The 18104-nt window shown below is 39.6% G+C and overlaps 1 protein-coding gene across 2 annotated transcripts in view; it reads right to left on the bottom strand.

Moving 5' to 3' along the window:
• The window catches only part of TMOD3 (tropomodulin 3), an 84739-nt gene that overhangs the window by 3738 nt on the left and 62897 nt on the right, over nucleotides 1-18104 (bottom strand). For both annotated transcript variants that reach the window (XM_038580430.1, XM_038580431.1), the window contains 4 exons: nucleotides 8808-8938; nucleotides 7088-7195; nucleotides 4026-4169; nucleotides 2896-3040 (listed from right to left, as the gene is read on the bottom strand). In XM_038580430.1, the coding sequence (XP_038436358.1) occupies nucleotides 2896-3040; nucleotides 4026-4169; nucleotides 7088-7195; nucleotides 8808-8938 (528 nt within the window). The remainder of the gene's footprint in view (nucleotides 1-2895; nucleotides 3041-4025; nucleotides 4170-7087; nucleotides 7196-8807; nucleotides 8939-18104) is intronic.

Genomic DNA, 18104 nt, shown 5'->3' with positions numbered 1-18104 from the left:
AAGCTTGTCCAGCCATTGGCTGGGTGCCTACTAGAAAGTAAAAACCAGGAGAGCTAAAGTATCAGGTTTCCATGAACCTTTTTATACTTAGCTAATTAAGTACAACCTTCACTCTAATTTTAGCCCATGTTAACGAAAAGCAAGTTTTGCATGTTTACTGGGAAAAAAGGGGAAAAAAATCAAAGACTTGAGTCCCCAAATAAAAATCTAATTCATATATATAGAGCTCTGAAAAACACAAATATTTGAAAAGCTAATCACATTAGCCCTTTAGGGCAGAATATTTCCAAGAAAATGTTGAATTGCAGCAGAATTTGGATGTTATCGACAGACCATTTCAGATGTTAAAACGCATGTTATAAAAAGTATACATATAAAGGAGATCTGTGACCGTGGAGCCAACAAAAAAGGTACGAAATGATGTGGTTAGCTGGTGTCAGGACAGTAGTAGGAGACTCGAGTTCAAGCAACTACTGCATGTGTGCCACAGAACCTCTCTGCTGGTAACAGCTATTCTCGGCTGGGGAGATGGGAGTAGGTGGGATTATTTCAATGAATAGGAAACAGTGAGAGGTAAGACATTATCAAAATCAACACTAAAGATCTGATATAGGCCCATTTGCAAGGTGAAGAAAACCTATATGCCCAGGAGATACATGCTTCAAGTTTCGTACAGGTCTGACGGGTCTTTCTGGTGGCTTCATGTTAGACTGCAGGTAAGAAAGCGGCCTTTATGCTGGCCGCCCTGAGCTGGCGCAGAGGTCAATGCGTGGGGCTGGAGAAACCAGCTGAAGCTGCCATGTGCACGCGCAGCAGAAGATTGGGCAAAGTGCTGGGCCTGCCTCTTTCTCACTCGGTGCCCTCCTTGCTACCAGCAATTCCTCCGTTCAGCCCCTACAGGAGAGGCTTATAAATTTGGCCCTATTAACAATTCCTTGGCAATATCTTGCCAAATCCCACTTCATTAATATATGTTCTCAATACTTTATGATCAATTGCAAGTAAGTTCTAACCTCATGTCCTATCCCTACAAGAATAGAAAGTAGAGGTTTTTTTTGAAGTATCCTTTTAATCAGACATTCAGGGGCCAATAATGGCTCTCAAATGCCTCTCACAAAAAATCCAAAGAAACTAAGTTTCTTCTCATCTCATTTCAGTGCCTTCTAGAGGCCAGCATTCCCACTGAATCTGGTGGCAACATTTTTCCATTGTGTTAGCTTCAAGCATCAAGTTCTTACTGAAAGTTTACTTCGGAGGCAGCATCCTGCAGTGAGAGTCCATTTTCAAAACTGCAAGCTGCCCTCAGCATATAGATAACTAGCTTGATCCCAAATGAGAGCTTTTATCCATGTAATTCCCCACTCCACAAATGTCTTTATTCTCATTTCATGTCTGAAACTCTGGCTTGGTTCAGACCTAAACAGCAGGAAGTGGGGGTCTTGAGAGCTACCCACACAAAAAACTGCTTTCTCCTGGTTTTGCTTTGCATCAGACTGCACCTACAGTGTGGCCGCCTCACCCTCCATTACACACGGACCCCTCCTCACTAAGCTGCGGTGTCAACATAAAGCAGCCCAGGAAACAGTTCTCCGGGGTTCTCTCATCTTTTGGTACACTGTTGATTCTCGATGGAAATAGCATGACTGCAAAGGACACTGCGAATCAACAGTACACCACACACACCAATTTTCTAAAATGCAAGAGGCTAAAATCTTCTATGGGAAACTAAGTCATCAAAGACAGAAAGGTTTCAACTAATGCTCTTCACAGTGATCTGGGTGAAGGCAAGGAAGCTGTAACTTTTCAGCTTTAGCAACCTTTAAGGAGGGATCCCTGGGTGGCGCAGCGGTTTAGCGCCTGCCTTTGGCCCAGGGCACAATCCTGGAGACCCAGGATCGAATCCCACGTCAGGCTCCCGGTGCATGGAGCCTGCTTCTCCCTCTGCCTATGTCTCTGCCTCTCTCTCTCTCTCTCTCTCTCTCTCGGTGCATGGAGCCTGCTTCTCCCTCTGCCTATGTCTCTGCCTCTCTCTCTCTCTCTCTCTCTCTCTCTGTGACTATCATAAATTAAAAAATTAAAAAAAAAAAAAACCTTTAAGGAATGCAAACTTGAATATGGCTGAAGCTTAGAAGAACTGCATCACTTTGAAGTGTTACTCCCTTTAAGAAGTCTTACTTTAATTCTTGTCTAAACACATCTTTAAAATATTTCAAAGACAAACACCAAACTTAAAAGAGTCAATTACTGGAAACCTGTAGAAACAAAACTACATAGTATTCTTTAATTCAGCCTTGGCTGGAAAACTTATTTCACATAGAAGCACAAGCCTCAGCAGTATTTTCAGCAGGAACCAGGGAAAAAATGGGCAATGGCTGACCTTGGCGTATATGTACAGCAAGAAGACAAACTGCCCAGTCGTGGCTGTGCAGGGAGACCAGTAAGGATGATAGACACGTGCCACATGCTATAAAACCTGGATCAAAACTATAATGCATATTTTTTCATGTAAAAATTAATTTCTATCTAGGCCTGCTTGATAAAAAGGGCAAAAAATTTTCCTGAAATGTTGAAATATTTGATAGCTCCAAGAGGGGTCTTGTAACTGAGAACAAAATATTTGTTTCAGGAAGCATTTATCACATTTATGGTAGAAAATTGTTCACTTAAAGCTGTGAAATGTTCGTGACAGAAGATTTCACTCACCCAGTAATCACTACCACTGTGTGTAAACTCAAACTCTAATTCAATCAATATAAAAAGGACTATGCAGATTTTAAAAACAAAGGCCAGAAAAATCTGTGTTGAAGTTTATTGTAAAAATGTTTTAAAATTCCTCTAATACATTAGCTTAATGACACAATTCAGAAATTTGATTATGAAATGCATATGTCTTACCTAAGTCATTGTTTTTTGTTATAGCATTAGCTGCCCTGGTTCGAGGTCCCTGCTGTGTAAACTGATATCCAAATTTAAGGATATTTGTATTTTCCTCAAGCATCTTGGCCATTTCCAATTCTACAGCTGTCCCCAGCTGCTGCCTCTGGAATAATTAAAGAGCAGTATTAATAAACTAGATCAAAATACTTTTCAAGGTAAGTCAAGACTGAGACATTCACGTACATGCTGATTCTGTTGGTCATTTAAAATTTTCCCAATTCTTACAATGTACACACATACTTAAGAGAAACAAAACTTTAAAGCTCAGTATATGTTCATAGAGACATCAAAAAACTGGATTACCACAACAAGATACCACTTCATACCCATTTTTATAGGATAACTATAATCAAAAAGACAATAACAAGTGTTGGCAAAAATGTGGAAAAATCAGGAACTTCACACATGCTAGGACAAATGTAAAATGGAACAGTTACTATGGAAAACCACTTGGCCATTCCTCAGAGAGTTAAACAGAGTGACCATGTGACCTAGCAATTCCACTCCTAAGTATGTACCCATGAGAAATGAAAACATTAAAAAACAAACATATCTTCATATAAAAACTTGTATGTGAATGTTCTATCAGCATTATTCCTAATACTGAAAAAGCAGAAACCACCCACATATAATATTTCAGCCATAAAAAAGTATAACTATTAATCTATACTAAAACATGGATGAACCTGCAGAATAATTTGCTAAGTGAAAAAAGGTGGATACAAAAGACCACATTAAAAAAAAAAAAAAAAAGACCATATATTCTATCATTGCATGTATCTGAGCTCTCCAACCAGGCAAATGTGTAGAGACAGAAAGTAGCTTAGTGGTTGCCAGAGGTTGGGGGGAGGGCTTTTGAAAACATTCTGGAATTAGTGGGGATGGCGGCACAAGTCTATAAATATGTTCAAACCCATACTAAAAATATTAAGTTAATATTCTGGATGCTTCAAATGTCCTCATCTCCTTTTAGGCCACCACCTTCCCAAAAGGCTCCCCCAGAAGACCCCCTCCTACCTCCTGAGTCCCAAGCCCCTCCATGGCAGAATGGGCTGTGGCTTCCTCAGTCACTGCTGTAGAGCACTAACCTGATTGTCAATCTTGAGCTCTGCCAGGGTTTCATTATCTCTTAAAGCATCAATCAGTGCTAGAACCCCAACTCCTGTAATAAAGTTGGACTCCATATTTAAGCTCTTCAAATTTTTGTTCACTCTCAACATATCTGCAAAAGCCTAGAAGTTAAAGAACATATTTAGAGATAAAATTGATGGTGTCTATCACATACTCTACCTGCCACAGACAGATACAATAATTAGCATAACTGCTTTGATGTTTCTCATTAGATTGTTTTGGCTGGACACACTATGTCACAGGCCTCATGTGTATCTACTTTTCACACATACCCTGTCACAGAAGTTATTTATTTATTTATTTATTTATTTATTTATTTATTTATTTATTTATAAAAATTTTTTAAAATTTATGATAGTCCCAGAGAGAAAGAGAGAGAGAGAGAGAGAGAGAGAGAGAGAGAGAGACATAGGCAGAGGGAGAAGCAGGCTCCATGCACTGGGAGCCTGACGGGATTCGATCCTGGGTCTCCAGGATCACGCCCTGGGCCAAAGGCAGGCGCTAAACCGCTGCGCCACCCAGGGATCCCTGTCACAGAATTTAGATGTGTCACATGTAATCCTCTGTTGGTGATATTCTCTGCTGCTATTCATGCTATTATGTTCACTGATACCCTAACTCCTCCTACTTTCTCCTGTGTCTCACACTTTCTCTAAGTTTCTATGTAGGACTAACTTCATCAAGGTCTCTTTGGAATAACTTTTCTTACTTGAGTCCTACTGCAGCTGGGTTACTGTGCAGCCAAAATGAAGATAATTTATGGACTGATTTTCAAGGCTGAGATGGGAAGGGATGCCTAAGGCAGACGCCAGAACTTAAAGTCAAGTTAAATGAAAAGGCAAGAGGGGGCAAAGATTCTAGAAACAAGTTGGGACAGATACCCATACACATGTACTTTTTATTGGTAACTACTAGCTATGTAGAACAAATCCCTTACCATCCATCTGTATATATACACATTTCTTCAAATATTACTGGTGGCTGATTATTTGACTAAGTACTGCTCTGTAGATTTAGAAATAAAACATAGAAGTCCCTGCCTGATGGAACTTATATTCTAGTGGGGGGGGGGGCAGGATAATAAGATGGTAAAAGGGTTATAGATGAAGAAACCAGGTAGAGAGGAGTGCTGGGGGGAGGGGCAGAGGTGGGGTTGCTAATTTATATCAGGTGGTCAGGAAAGGCCTCACCAGGTAGGTGACATTTGAAGAATGACTCAAAGGGATGACATAAAACGATATGAAATATCTTTAGGGAGAGGGTTATAGGCAAGAAAAAAAGGATAAAGGCCCCAAGTTAGGGGCATGCATGGCTTGTCTGAGGAAGAGCAAGAGGCTGTATGTCTGCTGTAGAATGTAAAAACGGGCAAGTAGTGGTGCCTGGGTGGAGCAGCTGGTTGAGCATCTAGCTCTTGGGGTTTCAGCTCGGGTCTAATTTTGGGGTCATGAGACCGAGCCCCGCATCAGTCTCTGTACTCAGCAAGGAGTTCCACTTGAGATTCTCTCCCTCCGTTACCCCTCCACCACTGCGCACTCACTGCTCCCTTTCTCTCAAATAAACAAATATTAAAAAGAAAAAGGGGGCAAGTATAAGACCACTGAAAAAAATCACTGATTGTGATTTTTATTGTTAGTGAGATGGGAGCTGCTAGAGGGTTCTGAGTATACGAATGAGGTAACTAAAGTTTTTTTTAAAAAATCCCTTCTGATGCTATATAAAAAAACTGGCTTTGAAGTGGGAAAGATGGGACACAGGCAGCTCAGTAAGGAGGCTACTGCAATAATCCAGATGAGAGAAGATAGTGGCTTAGACTGACTAGCATGGTAGTTGAGAAATGGTGAGAAACGGTTAGATTCTGGAATATCTGGAAGACAAAGCTGGATATACACTTAACGTTGTTGAGAAAGGAAAGTCAAGGATAAATCCATTTCTTTTTGTCTTGAGCAAATAAAAGAATTAAGTCTTTTGGTGAAACAGGCAAGAGTGGAAGAGGAGCAGGTGTGAGATGGAAGCCAGAAGTTTGGTTTGGGACTACATGGGATGTCTGTTAGACAGCCAAGCAAGGTGTTAAGTAGGTAGGTGGACATGAGCATGGAGTTCAGGAGAGGGGTATGACCTGGGGAGAACAATCCTAGGAGTCAAAAACATAGCAATGCAAGAGAGGGACATCATCCAAAAAGTGAGTGTAGACAGAGAAAAGAGGAGGACCTAGGACTAAGCCCTGGGCCATTCCAATGCTTTGGGGTTAGGGAGATGAGGAGGAACCAACACAGGGACCAGTGAGGATGTTCAGTGAGGAGGAAGGAGAATCAAAGGGAGTGATGTTGGGAACCCTGGGTGGCGCAGCAGTTTGGCGCCTGCCTTTGGCCCAGGGCGCGATCCTGGAGACCCGGGATCGAATCCCACGTTGGGCTCCCGGTGCATGGAGCCTGCTTCTCCCTCTCCCTCTGCCTATGTCTCTGCCTTCTCTGTATGACTATCATAAATAAATAAAAATTAAAAAAAAAGGGGGGGGGGGTGATGTCCTCAAAGCCAAGTGAAGAAAAAGGTTCATACCATGATCAAGTGGGATTTACTGCAGGAATGCAAGGTTGACTTAATATGCAAAAATTAAAAATGTAATACATCGAATTAAGGCCAAAACCCATTGACCACCTCAATACATACATGAAAAGCATTTGACAAAATCCAATACTGTAGATCCATAAATGGAATCCTCTGCAGATGTTAAAAGAATGGTGTAAAACTTTATGTAGTGATATGAAAAGATCTCTAAGATATACTGTTCTCTGAAAAATTAAGTGGCAAAACAGCATATATTGTATGACTTATGTTTTTAAAAATTACAGGGAGGAAAAATAGGAAAAAATAAACATAAAATAGTAAATAATGCTTTGCCTAATAGTGAGCTAAACACTGATTGAAAAAAGAAAGTAAATTGTGATCATAAAATCAGTTTAGCCACCTCTGTAACATGCCAGCGTTTTAATTTCAGTATTATCAGTAGCAGCTTACTTACAACAGCAACAGGATCATTGCTCCGGGTGGCCGCAAGACTGAAATATTTCACATGTGTGTTGGTTTCCAAAGCTTTTGCAAAATCTTTTAGGGTTGGAATTGGGATATTCTTGAAAGACAAAATATGACATTTTAGTTTTCAGGAAATTTGGTCCATTAATCAAATGTGCTTACTATTTTTTCATTAAATGTATTCAGAAACTATATAAACAAAACATTTAGTCTACAGGTGAAAACAGCCTCCTTCATATCTATTTCATTTCTCTATTATGGTACATTTGCACAAACTGCTGGCCTACAGCAGAGTATGTATCACTATTTCTCTAGCATTTTGATTAAAATATTGTTCATTATCCTACACTTAACTATTTGGATTATAAAACGTCAACACCTGAGTATTCAAAATGGATCCACTTTTCTAGAGAGAGAGAGAGATGTTACTTAGTTTAAGCTACAAGGCATTAAGAGAGATTAACCCTGCATTACCTGAAATGTGGAAAGATACAATTTTAGAAGGCACTAATTTCTCCCTTCAATACCAAGACTGCAATTCCCTGTAGTCTGGTTATTTTCAGGTCTTTATTATTGATTTAGATATGTAAGGACTGAATTTTTTAAAGTTAAGATTAGTGATCAACTAGGAATGTTAGCTTTTTCCAAGGCTTGCTTTCTTCTGCTTACAGGAAGGAACGCCTGCTAAAGGAGCACAGAGGTCTTATTCCCTATGTTCTTGTAATTCCCAGATGCTCTCTCAGCCCTCAATTCAGATAAATCAAGATTTAAAATGAGGAATTCTTAATGCAGCTATTATACAATGACCAATACTCAAGAGATAATCTGAATTCACTCTGGTAATTAATCACCCCTATGCCCTCCTAACTTATTCTTCCTTACTCTAAGGAAGAGTTACATTTTCTAAAACTCAAGATCCCAGAAAGCCCACTACTAGGTTCCACAGAAACGAAAACATAGGTTCACACGTTCACATGTGTTTAGTGGCTTTATTATAATCATCCAAACCAGAGGGAATCCATGTCTATCAACTGGTGAATAAATTGTAGCATATCCCTACAACAGAATACTGTTCAACAAACTACCACATATACAACCACACAGATGAATCTCAAGTGCATCATGCTAAGTGAAAGAAGACAGACTCAAAAGGCTACATACTATATGATTCCATTCATATGACATTCTGGAGAAGGCAAATGGAGAAGGGAAAGAAAACAGATCAGTGGTTGTCAGGGACTAGAGCTGGGGGCAGAGAATGACAACAAAGGGGAGTGACATGTCCTACATCTGTGGTGGTGGCTGTACAATTTATGCATTTGTCAAAACTCATCAAAGTATACACTAAATAGGCAGAGTTTCACTATGTATCAGACTTTGGTTTAATGCAAGGAATACCTAAAGAAACCTGATTAAAAAAAAATAAAACCCCAAACACGAAATACTCTTAGAAGTAGGCAGTACTTTGGAAGCCAGAAAGATTTATGCTGACAATCTGTGTGGCTGACATTTATATATGGTACTCTTTAAAAAGCAAGTCAGAAGCATATACTTTAACTTCTGAAATATAAAGGAATCTAAGCATACTGTTAGGAGCAAAACCTTTGCCTTTAAGTAAAAAGAATTATACTATTTCAAAACTGCCCAACTCTCATCCTAGATCTTACTCAAAGCAACTCAAAACTTTATTGTCTGCTTAGCACACGTACCTTTATATTATTCAAATTAACTTCAACAAGACGAACATCATTTTCTTTAATTCTCTTTAAACTCTCTTCAACATTGGTTGGATTTGGTGGCTCATCAAATACTGGAAGAATCTTTTCACCTTTTACCACATCTGCAGTAACAAATGAAAAGGAGAGTCTCACTGGTTGATACTAAAATAGTGAACGCATATAGGAACTTGATAACACAAAGAATATACACGCACGTTCAATACAACTAACCAGAACGTTCTCCCCCACAATTTTTCTTTTTTAAAAAGATTTTATTTATTCATTTGAGAGAGAGAGAGAGAGAGCAGAGACAGCAGCAGGAGGGGCAGAGGGAGAGGAAGAAGCAGGCTACCCTTGGATCTTGATGTGGGGCTCGATCCCAGGACCTTGGGGCCAGGACCCAAGCCGAAGGCAGATGCTTAACCAAAGGTGCCACTCAGCTGCCCCTTCCCCACAATTTCTAAAAGATCCTTTACATGTTGACACGTATTTAAAGCACTCAAACTGTTATCCTCTTGTATCATTTTCTCTGAGATTTAACTTGTAATTACTGTAAGGGCAATATGAATCACAGACTTGAAGACAAAGCCTCCATGAGAAGAATGAGGTGATGGAAGGACACATGACTTCTTTCTCTTATGGGGAGAACTATGCATGGGAAAAGGGGGAGTAGGAATAGGGAATGGGGAGACAGGTAATGGTACACAGAAGAGCTACTAAGACAGAAATCCCCCAAATTACTGCCCTCCTTCATTCTTATCCCCCAATCTTTCACCATATCCACATACATGGCCAAAATACAATTATGCAAAGCTGAAAGAAGACCCAGGAGCCTTGAATCCTTTAATGACATGTAAGTGCACTTTGATGTGAATATGAAGGTCCATGAACACAGTATAATAGGCAAACTTTTATGGATAAATTTTCTGGGAGAAAACCTATAGCATCAGATTCATGGCAAATGACCAAAAAGTTAAGAGCAACTGACAGAAAGATTGACAGGGTCACTCTCTTGTAGTTCTTCCTTTCTGTCCTCCTCTAGCTTTTAGGAGCAAAATTTCCCTCAAGACAAAGTATACTGAATAAATTCCCTCTGACAGTATCTTGTTCTTTTCAAATACAACACACACATGCACACACACAGCATCCTGAGGAGATCAATTTAGATGATGGTCTGAAAATTCTTTTCCTGAGGAAAGTGGAAAGATCTGGATATATCTAGCCTAGACATACATATTAAAAGAAAGTACATATTCAAAGAAAGTATGCTCATTGTTTTCAGATTTATCCTACAGAAGGGGAAGAGAGAAATTTCAAGTTGTTCTGAAAGGCTAGGTTAGAACAGGTATAGACTGCCTGGAGGCAGAATTTGGTTCAATACAAGGATAAGCTTCCTACCAGAGCTCTGCTCTAAGGACAGAGTAGGCTCCTTCTCACCTAAGTTCAGCAAGGTAATCTTCTTCAAGACCATAGATCAAGGAGGCTGGAGAAGAGCCTCCTTACTACAAAGAAAACTGAGTAAGTTCTATCACAATACTAAATTTTATAAAACCAAAAGATTTCTTTCCTTATTCCGCAGAATTGTGCATTTAAAGAGCACTGCTTCTGAATGAAGTAATGGATCCAGCAAATGGGATGCTGAAACTATTAAGAAAGGCTCATGGGACAGTTTAAAAAAAAAAAAGATTTTTAAGATTTTATTTATTTATTCATGAGAGACACAGAGAAAGAGGCAGAGACAGAGGGAAGGGAGAAGCAGGCTCCATGCAGGGAGCCTGATGTGGGACTCGATCCTGGGATTACGGGATCAGGACCCCAGCCGAAGGCAGATGCTCAACCTTTGAGCCGCCCAGGTGTCCCATCATGGGACATTGTAAATGGATGGATCGGGCTGCTAACATCTGAATACACTGATGAATTTTGGCACATTCCCCAAAGAGGAATGACTAGACTTGATATGCTTCCTAATGTGAGTCAATCATCACCTAGGAAACATTCTTGCCCCTCCTAAAGCCCCTAAACAAAAAAACTGTACCAGAATCTCAAAAAGCCACTATTTACTATAGAAGATAGAAAAATAAGTAAAATGATATCACAAGGGGAAGATGGTGGCAGAGTAGGAAGACCATGGGTTTGTTTCATCCCATAAATACAACTAGATAACTATCAAATCATTCTAAATACCCCAGAAATTGACCTCAAGACTGGCAGAACAAACTCCACAACTAAAGGCAAAGAAGAGGCCACATCAAAGAAGGTAGGAAGTATAGAGACTTGATTTGGGAGAGAAACAGATCACGGCCGTCTCAGTGGGGAAGGAGCTGCAGTTGCGAAGGATGAGAGGCGGGCTAGCACACAGGCGAGCACATGGGAAAAACAAATCTCCATAGCAACTGGCCTGGAAGGCAAGAGGGCCCAAATTTCTTGAGTTCTTGCAACCAGTGGGGCTTAAAACCTGAAGTTTTTTTTTTTTTTTTTTTTTAAGATTTTATTTATTTATTCATGAGAGACATACACAGAGAGAGGCAGAGACACAGGCAGAGAGAGAAGCAGGCTCCATGCAGGAAGCCTGATGCGGAACTCGATTCCGAGACTCCAGGATCACGCCCTGGGACGAAAGCAAACGCTAAACCACTGAGCCACCCAGGGATCCCCTAAAACCTGGAGTTTTAAAGGTCAGTGTGCTTGGCTGTGGGAGATCTCAGAGGGCTTTGGGGATGCTATTGGAGAGAAAGCAGGGAAACGGCTTGTGGACATACAGCATGGAAACAGCAATCTGCAGAATGCATGGGGCACAGTGGGGAGGTTAGCTGTTCATCTCAGAGTGTGACCCAGAGAAGCAGCATTCACAGAGATAATTCTCAGGGAACAAAGAAACTGGCAGGCACAGTTTCCTTCCTCTGCCCCTCAGCATAAGCATAGGACCAACACTCACTACCTGACTTGCTTACACCAAGCCCTACCCCTCTGTGCTCTGGTGGATCTGCCCTTCCCTGGCACACTTATCTCAGTCCCAGCACAGCGGACACCCTTCCCAGAAGACCGGCCCAAACCCCTGTCATACCAAGTCTCCCAACATGGATGTTTTGCAAGGTAGTGGTGGTGGTGACAGGTCTCATTTCACAAGCAGATCAGAGTACATCTAGTTAAAATGTGGCACATTCAGGCCAAGGACTAAACATTGCCCACAACAGGCAAAGAAAACCTCTGCAGACGACTGGCCTGTAGGATAAAACCAGCACAAAACAGCAGAGTACACACAGCACACATTGGAGACACTCCTAGAAGTGCCAAGCCCTGGGGAACAGGGGACACTGTGTGGTAGAGCACTATAGGACCTCTTTATAAAGCCATTACCCTCAAGAACAGGAGACACAGCTGACTTTCCTAACACAGAGAATAGGAACAGGAGACACAGCTAACTTTCCTAACACAGAGAATAGGCACAGAGATTAAAGCCAAATGAGAAGAGGGAGGACTTTGTCTCACATGAAAGAACAGAACAAGGCAATGTAAAACTGGTATAGGTAACATGCCTGATGGAGAATTTAAAGCAATGATCATAAGGATACTCACTGGACTTGAGAAAAGGAGGACATCAGTGAGACCACTGCCAAAATATAAGGAATACATACCAGAGATAAAGAGCTCAAAAAACAAAGTGAGAAATAGGCTTGATGGAATGAACAGCAGAATGGAAGAAGCAGAGGAATGAATTAATGACACAGAAGACAGAGTAATGAAAAGTAAACAAGCTGAATGAAAGACAGAAAAAAGAATTATCCAAAACAAAAATAGGGAACTCAGTGACTCCACCAAACATAATCTTCATATTACAGGAGTCCCAGAAGTAGAAGAGATGAAAAGGAGGCAGAGAATTTATTTGAAGAAATAATAGCTAAAATCTGGGGCACCTGGGTGGCTCAGGTGGTTAAGTGTCTGCCTTTGGCTCAGGTCATCATCCTGGAGTCCTGGGATAAAGCCCCGCATTGGGCTCCCTGCTCAGGGAAGAGTCTGCTTCTCCCCCTCCCCCTTGTACTCTCTCTCTCGCTCTCAAATGAATAATAAAATCAGGAAAGAAAGAAAAGAAAGAAAGAAAAGAAAGAAAAGAAAGAAAGAAAAGAAAAGAAAAGAAAAGAAAAGAAAAGAAAAGAAAAGAAAAGAGAGAAAAGGAAAGAAAGAAAGGAAAGAAGAAAAAGAAAAGAAAAGCAAGGCAAAAACAAGAAAAAATCCCCCCCCCTTAGAAAGCCAAGAACGCCCAAGACAGTCCTCCTCCATAAATACCGACAAGAATCACGCCCTCCCTAAATGTACGGATTTCTTTCTTTCTTTTTTCTTCTTCATCCCTAAGAGAGTGAAAGGAAAGAAAGGAAAGAGAAATGATGGCTGAAAACTTCCCCAACCTATGGAAGGATATTGAAATCCAGATCCAGGAGGCACAGAGAGTCCCCAACAAAATCACCAAAGAAGGTCCACCACATACTGTAATTAAAATGGAAAAATACAGTGATAAAAAATATTAAAAGCAGCAAGACAAAAGACAGTCACTATACAAAGGAAACTTCATAAAAGCTACTGGGATTTTTCAGCAGAAACTTTTCAAGCCAGAGGGGAGTGGCATAATATATTCAAAGTGCCAAATGAGGACAGCCCCGGTGGTGCAGTGGTTTAGCGCCACCTGCAGCCCGGGGTGTGATCCTGGGGACCCGGGATCAAGTCCCACATCGGGCTTCCTGCATGGAGTCTGCTTCTCCCTCTGCCTTTGTCTTTGCCTCTCTCTCTCTCTCTGAATAAATAAATAAATAAATCTTTTTTTAAAAAGTGCCAAATGAGAAAAACTTGCAGCCAAAAATACTGTATCTCAGCAAGACTATCATCCAGAAAGGAAGGAGAGACAGAGTTTCCCAAACAAAAACTAAAGTAGTTTATGACCACTAAACCTGCCCTGCTAGAAAAGGGGACTCTGTGTGGAAAAGAAAGATAAAAAACGATACTGTAAGAGTAGGAAACACAAAAGCAGTAAAATAAAAAAAATGAACATTTCTGTAAAAAAATCAAAGAACACACAAAATAAAAAGATGTAAAATAGGACACCATATACCTAGAACATGTGGAGGAGAGGGGTAAAGAATAGATTCAAACTTAAACAACCATCAACTTAATACAGACTACCATATGCAAATGTTATATACCTAAGGATAACCACAATCAAAAACCCCTAATAGATATGCAAAGAATAAAGAAAAAAATCCAAATAAATCACTAAAGAAAACCAGCAAATCATGAAAGAGAAAGACAAGAAATGATCAGAGAAAATCAGAAACAACCACAAAACAATAAAATGGCAATAAGTACACAGCTGTCAACAATTACTTTGAATGTAAATGGATTAAATGCTCCAATCAAAAGACAGAGTTACAGAATGGATTAAAAAAAACATGACTCATCTATATGCTGCCTACAAGAGACTCATTTTAATGATACCTGCAGATTGAAAGTGAGAGGATAGAGAAACACTTATCATGCAAATGGATGTCAAAAAGAAAGTTGGAGTAGCAGTGCTTACATTGGACAAAACAGACTTTAAAACAAAGACTGTAACAAGTGACAAGGAGGACACCACATAATCATAAAGGGAACAACCCAACAAGATATGAGAAATGTAAATATTTATCACCCCTATACATAAAGTAGTCATTAACAAACATGAACTAATCAATAACACAATTATAGTAGAGGGCTTTGAACCCACTTACATCAATGGACAGATCATCTAAACAGAAAATCATCAAGGAAACAATGGATTTGAATGACATACTGGACCAAAAAGACTCAACAGATATATTTGGAACATTCCATCCTAAAACAGCAGACGGAATACACATTCTTTTCAAGTGCACATAGAGCATTCTCCAGAACGTATCCCATATTAGGCCACAAAATAAGCCTCAACAAATCCAAAAAGATTGAAGTCATACCATGAATCTTTTCTGACCATAACACTATGAAACTAGGAGTCAACCACGAGAAAAAAATCTGGAACTCAATGGGATGAGCACTGGATGTTATGCTATATGTTGGCAAACTGAATTTAAGTGCAATATTTTAAAAAATCTAGAAAGACCACAAATACATGGAGGCTAAATAACATGCTACTAAACAATGAGTGGGTCAACCAGGAAATAAAATCAGAACTTAAAAAGTGCATGAAAACACAAGGGTTCAAAGCCTTTAGGATGATGCAAAAGTGGTTCTAAGAAGGAAGTTTATAACAATACAGACCTATCTCAAGAGGCAAGAAAAATCTCAAAACAAACAAAAAAAACAGACAAACCCCAAAACAACCTAACCTCACACTTAAAGGAGCTAGAAAGAGAACAACAAACAAAACTTAAAACCAGCAGAAGGAAGGAAATAATAAAGATTAGAGCAGAAAGAAATGATGTAGAAACCAAAAAAACCAATAGAATGGATCAATGAAACCAGGAATTGGTTCTTTGGGGAAAAAAAAAAATCAGTAAAACTGATAAACTTCTAGCCAGAATTATCAAGGAAAATAAAAGGACTCTAATAAGTAAAACCACAAATGAGAGAGGAGAAATAAGGAACACTACAGAAATACAAATACAACAGAATAATATGAAGAAGTATAAGCCAACAAATTGTACAACCTAGAAGAAATGGATAAACTCCTCTACATATATAAACTACCAAAACTGAAACAGGAAGAAATGGAAAAATTTGAACTGACTGATTACCAGCAAGGAAATCAAAAAAATCCAAGTCCAGGGCCAGATGGCTTCACAGGCCAATTATACCAAACATTTAAAGAAGAATTAATACCTATTCTTCTCAAACTATTAAAAAAAAAATAGAAAAGGAAGGAAAGCTTCCAAATTCATTTTATGAAGCCAGTATTACTCTGATATTAAAACCAGATAAAGACATTAGGAAAAAAGAGAACTAAAGTCCCATATCTCTGATGAACACAGATACAAAAATCCTCAACAAAATACCAGCAAATGAAATTCTACAATACATTAAAAAAGTCATTCACACAATCAAGTGGAATTTATTCCTGGGCTATAAGGGTGGTTCAGTATTTGCAAGCAAACCAATGTGACACATCACATCAATAAGAGAAAGGATAAGAACCATATGATCTCAACTGATGCAGACAAAGCATTTAATGAAGTACAACATCCATTCATGATAAAAACCCTCAACAACGTAGGTTTAGAGAGTACATACCTAAACATAATAAAGGCCATCTATGAAAAACCCACAGCTACTATCCTCATGGGGGAAAAACTCAGAGCTTTTCCCCAAGGTAAGGAATAAGACAAGGATGTCCACTCTCACCACTTTTATACAACACAATGCTCGCTCCACTTTTATTCAACACAGTCCTAGCTATAGCAATCAGACAATATAAAGAAATAAAAGGCATCCAAATCAATAAGGAGGAAGTATAACTCTTATTTGCAGATGACATGATACTGTATATAGAAAACTCAAGGGATCCCTGGGTGGCGCAGAGGTTTGGCGCCTGCCTTTGGCCCAGGGTGCGATCCTGGAGACCCGGGATTGAATCCCACGTCGGGCTCCCAGTGCATGGAGCCTGCTTCTCCCTCTGCCTCTCTCTCTCTCTCTCTCTATCATAAATAATAAAAAAAATAAAAAAAAAAGAAAGAAAACTCAAAAGACTCCACTAAAAAACTGCTAGAACTGATATACAAGTTCAGTAAAGTCGCAGGATCCAAAATCAATATACAGAAATCTGTTGCATTTCTTTTTTTCTTCTTTAAAGATTTTATTTATTTATTCCCGAGAGACACACAGAGAGAGGGAGAGACATAGGCAGAGGGAGAAGCAGGCTCCATGCAGGGAGCCCGATGTGGGACTCGATCCTGGGACTCCGGGATCACGCCCTGAGCCAAAGGCAGACGCTCAACCACTGAGCCACCCAGGCATCCCTCTGTTGCATTTCTATATGCCATAATGAAGAAGCAGAAACTAATACCAGAATCCCATTTACAATTGTACCCAAAATAATAAGATACGTAGGAATAAACCTAGCCAAAGAAGTGTACGACCTGTACTCTGAAAACTATAAAACAAAAACAAACAAACAAACAAAAAACTATAAAACACTGATAAAAGAAAGTGAAGAAGACATAAAGAAAGGGAAAGACATTCCATGCTTATGGACTGAAAAAGCAAAATTGTTAAAATTCCTATACTATCGAAAGCATTCTATACCTTTAATGCAATCCCTATCAAAACAACAACAGCATTTTTCACAGAATTAGAACAATTCTAAAATTTGTATGGAAGACCCTGAATAGGCACACCAATCTTGAAAAAAAAAAAAGAGACCTCACAATTCCAAACTTCAAGTTCTATTAAGAGGTGTAGTGATCAAAATAGTATGGTACTGGCATAAAAACAGACACACAGATCAACAAAATAGAAAGTCCAGAAATAAACCCACGATTATATGGTCAATTAATCTTCAACAAACCAAGAAAGAACATCCAATGGGAAAAAGACTCTTCAGCAAATGGTGTTGGGAAAACTTACCAACAAAACACAAAAGAATGAAACTGGACCACTTTCTTACACCAAACACAAAAATAAATTCAAAACGGATTAAAGACCCATATGTGAGATCTGAAACCATAAAAAAAAAAACCTGACAGAGGGGCACTTGCCTGGCTCAGTGAATTGGGCAGCTGACTTTTGATTTTTGGCTCAGGTCATGATCTCAGAGTCCTGGGATTGAGCCCCGAGACGGTTTCCACACTCAGGGGGGAGTCTGCCTGAGGATTCTTTCTCTCTCTCTCTCCCCCTGCTCCGTCCCCCTGCTCATGCTCTCTCTCTCTCACTCTAAAATAAATGAGTAAATTTTTGTTTTAAGATTTTATTTATTTATTCGTGAGAGAGACACAGAGAGAGGCAAAGACATAGAGGAAGAAGCAGGCTCCCCATGGAGAGGCTGATGCAGAACTCGATCCTAGACCCTGGGATCATGACCTGAGCTGAAGGCAGACATTTAACTGCTGAGCCAACCAGGTGCCCCAATAAGTAAATCTTTTTTAAAAATCTAAAAGAGAATGCAGGTAGTAATTTCTCTGACATTGGCTATAGGAACTTTTACCTAGATAGGTACCGAGTCAAGGGAAACAAAAGCAAAAATAAACTACTGGGACTACATCAAAATAAAAAGCTTCTGCACAGTGAGGTAAAAAATCAACAAAACTAAAAGGCAACCTACAGAATGGAAGA

The sequence above is a fragment of the Canis lupus genome, chromosome 30 (assembly GCF_011100685.1).
Source record: "Canis lupus familiaris isolate Mischka breed German Shepherd chromosome 30, alternate assembly UU_Cfam_GSD_1.0, whole genome shotgun sequence".
Taxonomy (NCBI): Eukaryota; Metazoa; Chordata; class Mammalia; order Carnivora; family Canidae; genus Canis; species Canis lupus.
Note: the sequence above shows the minus strand (reverse complement) of the source record. Positions and strands in the feature narration are given on the sequence as shown.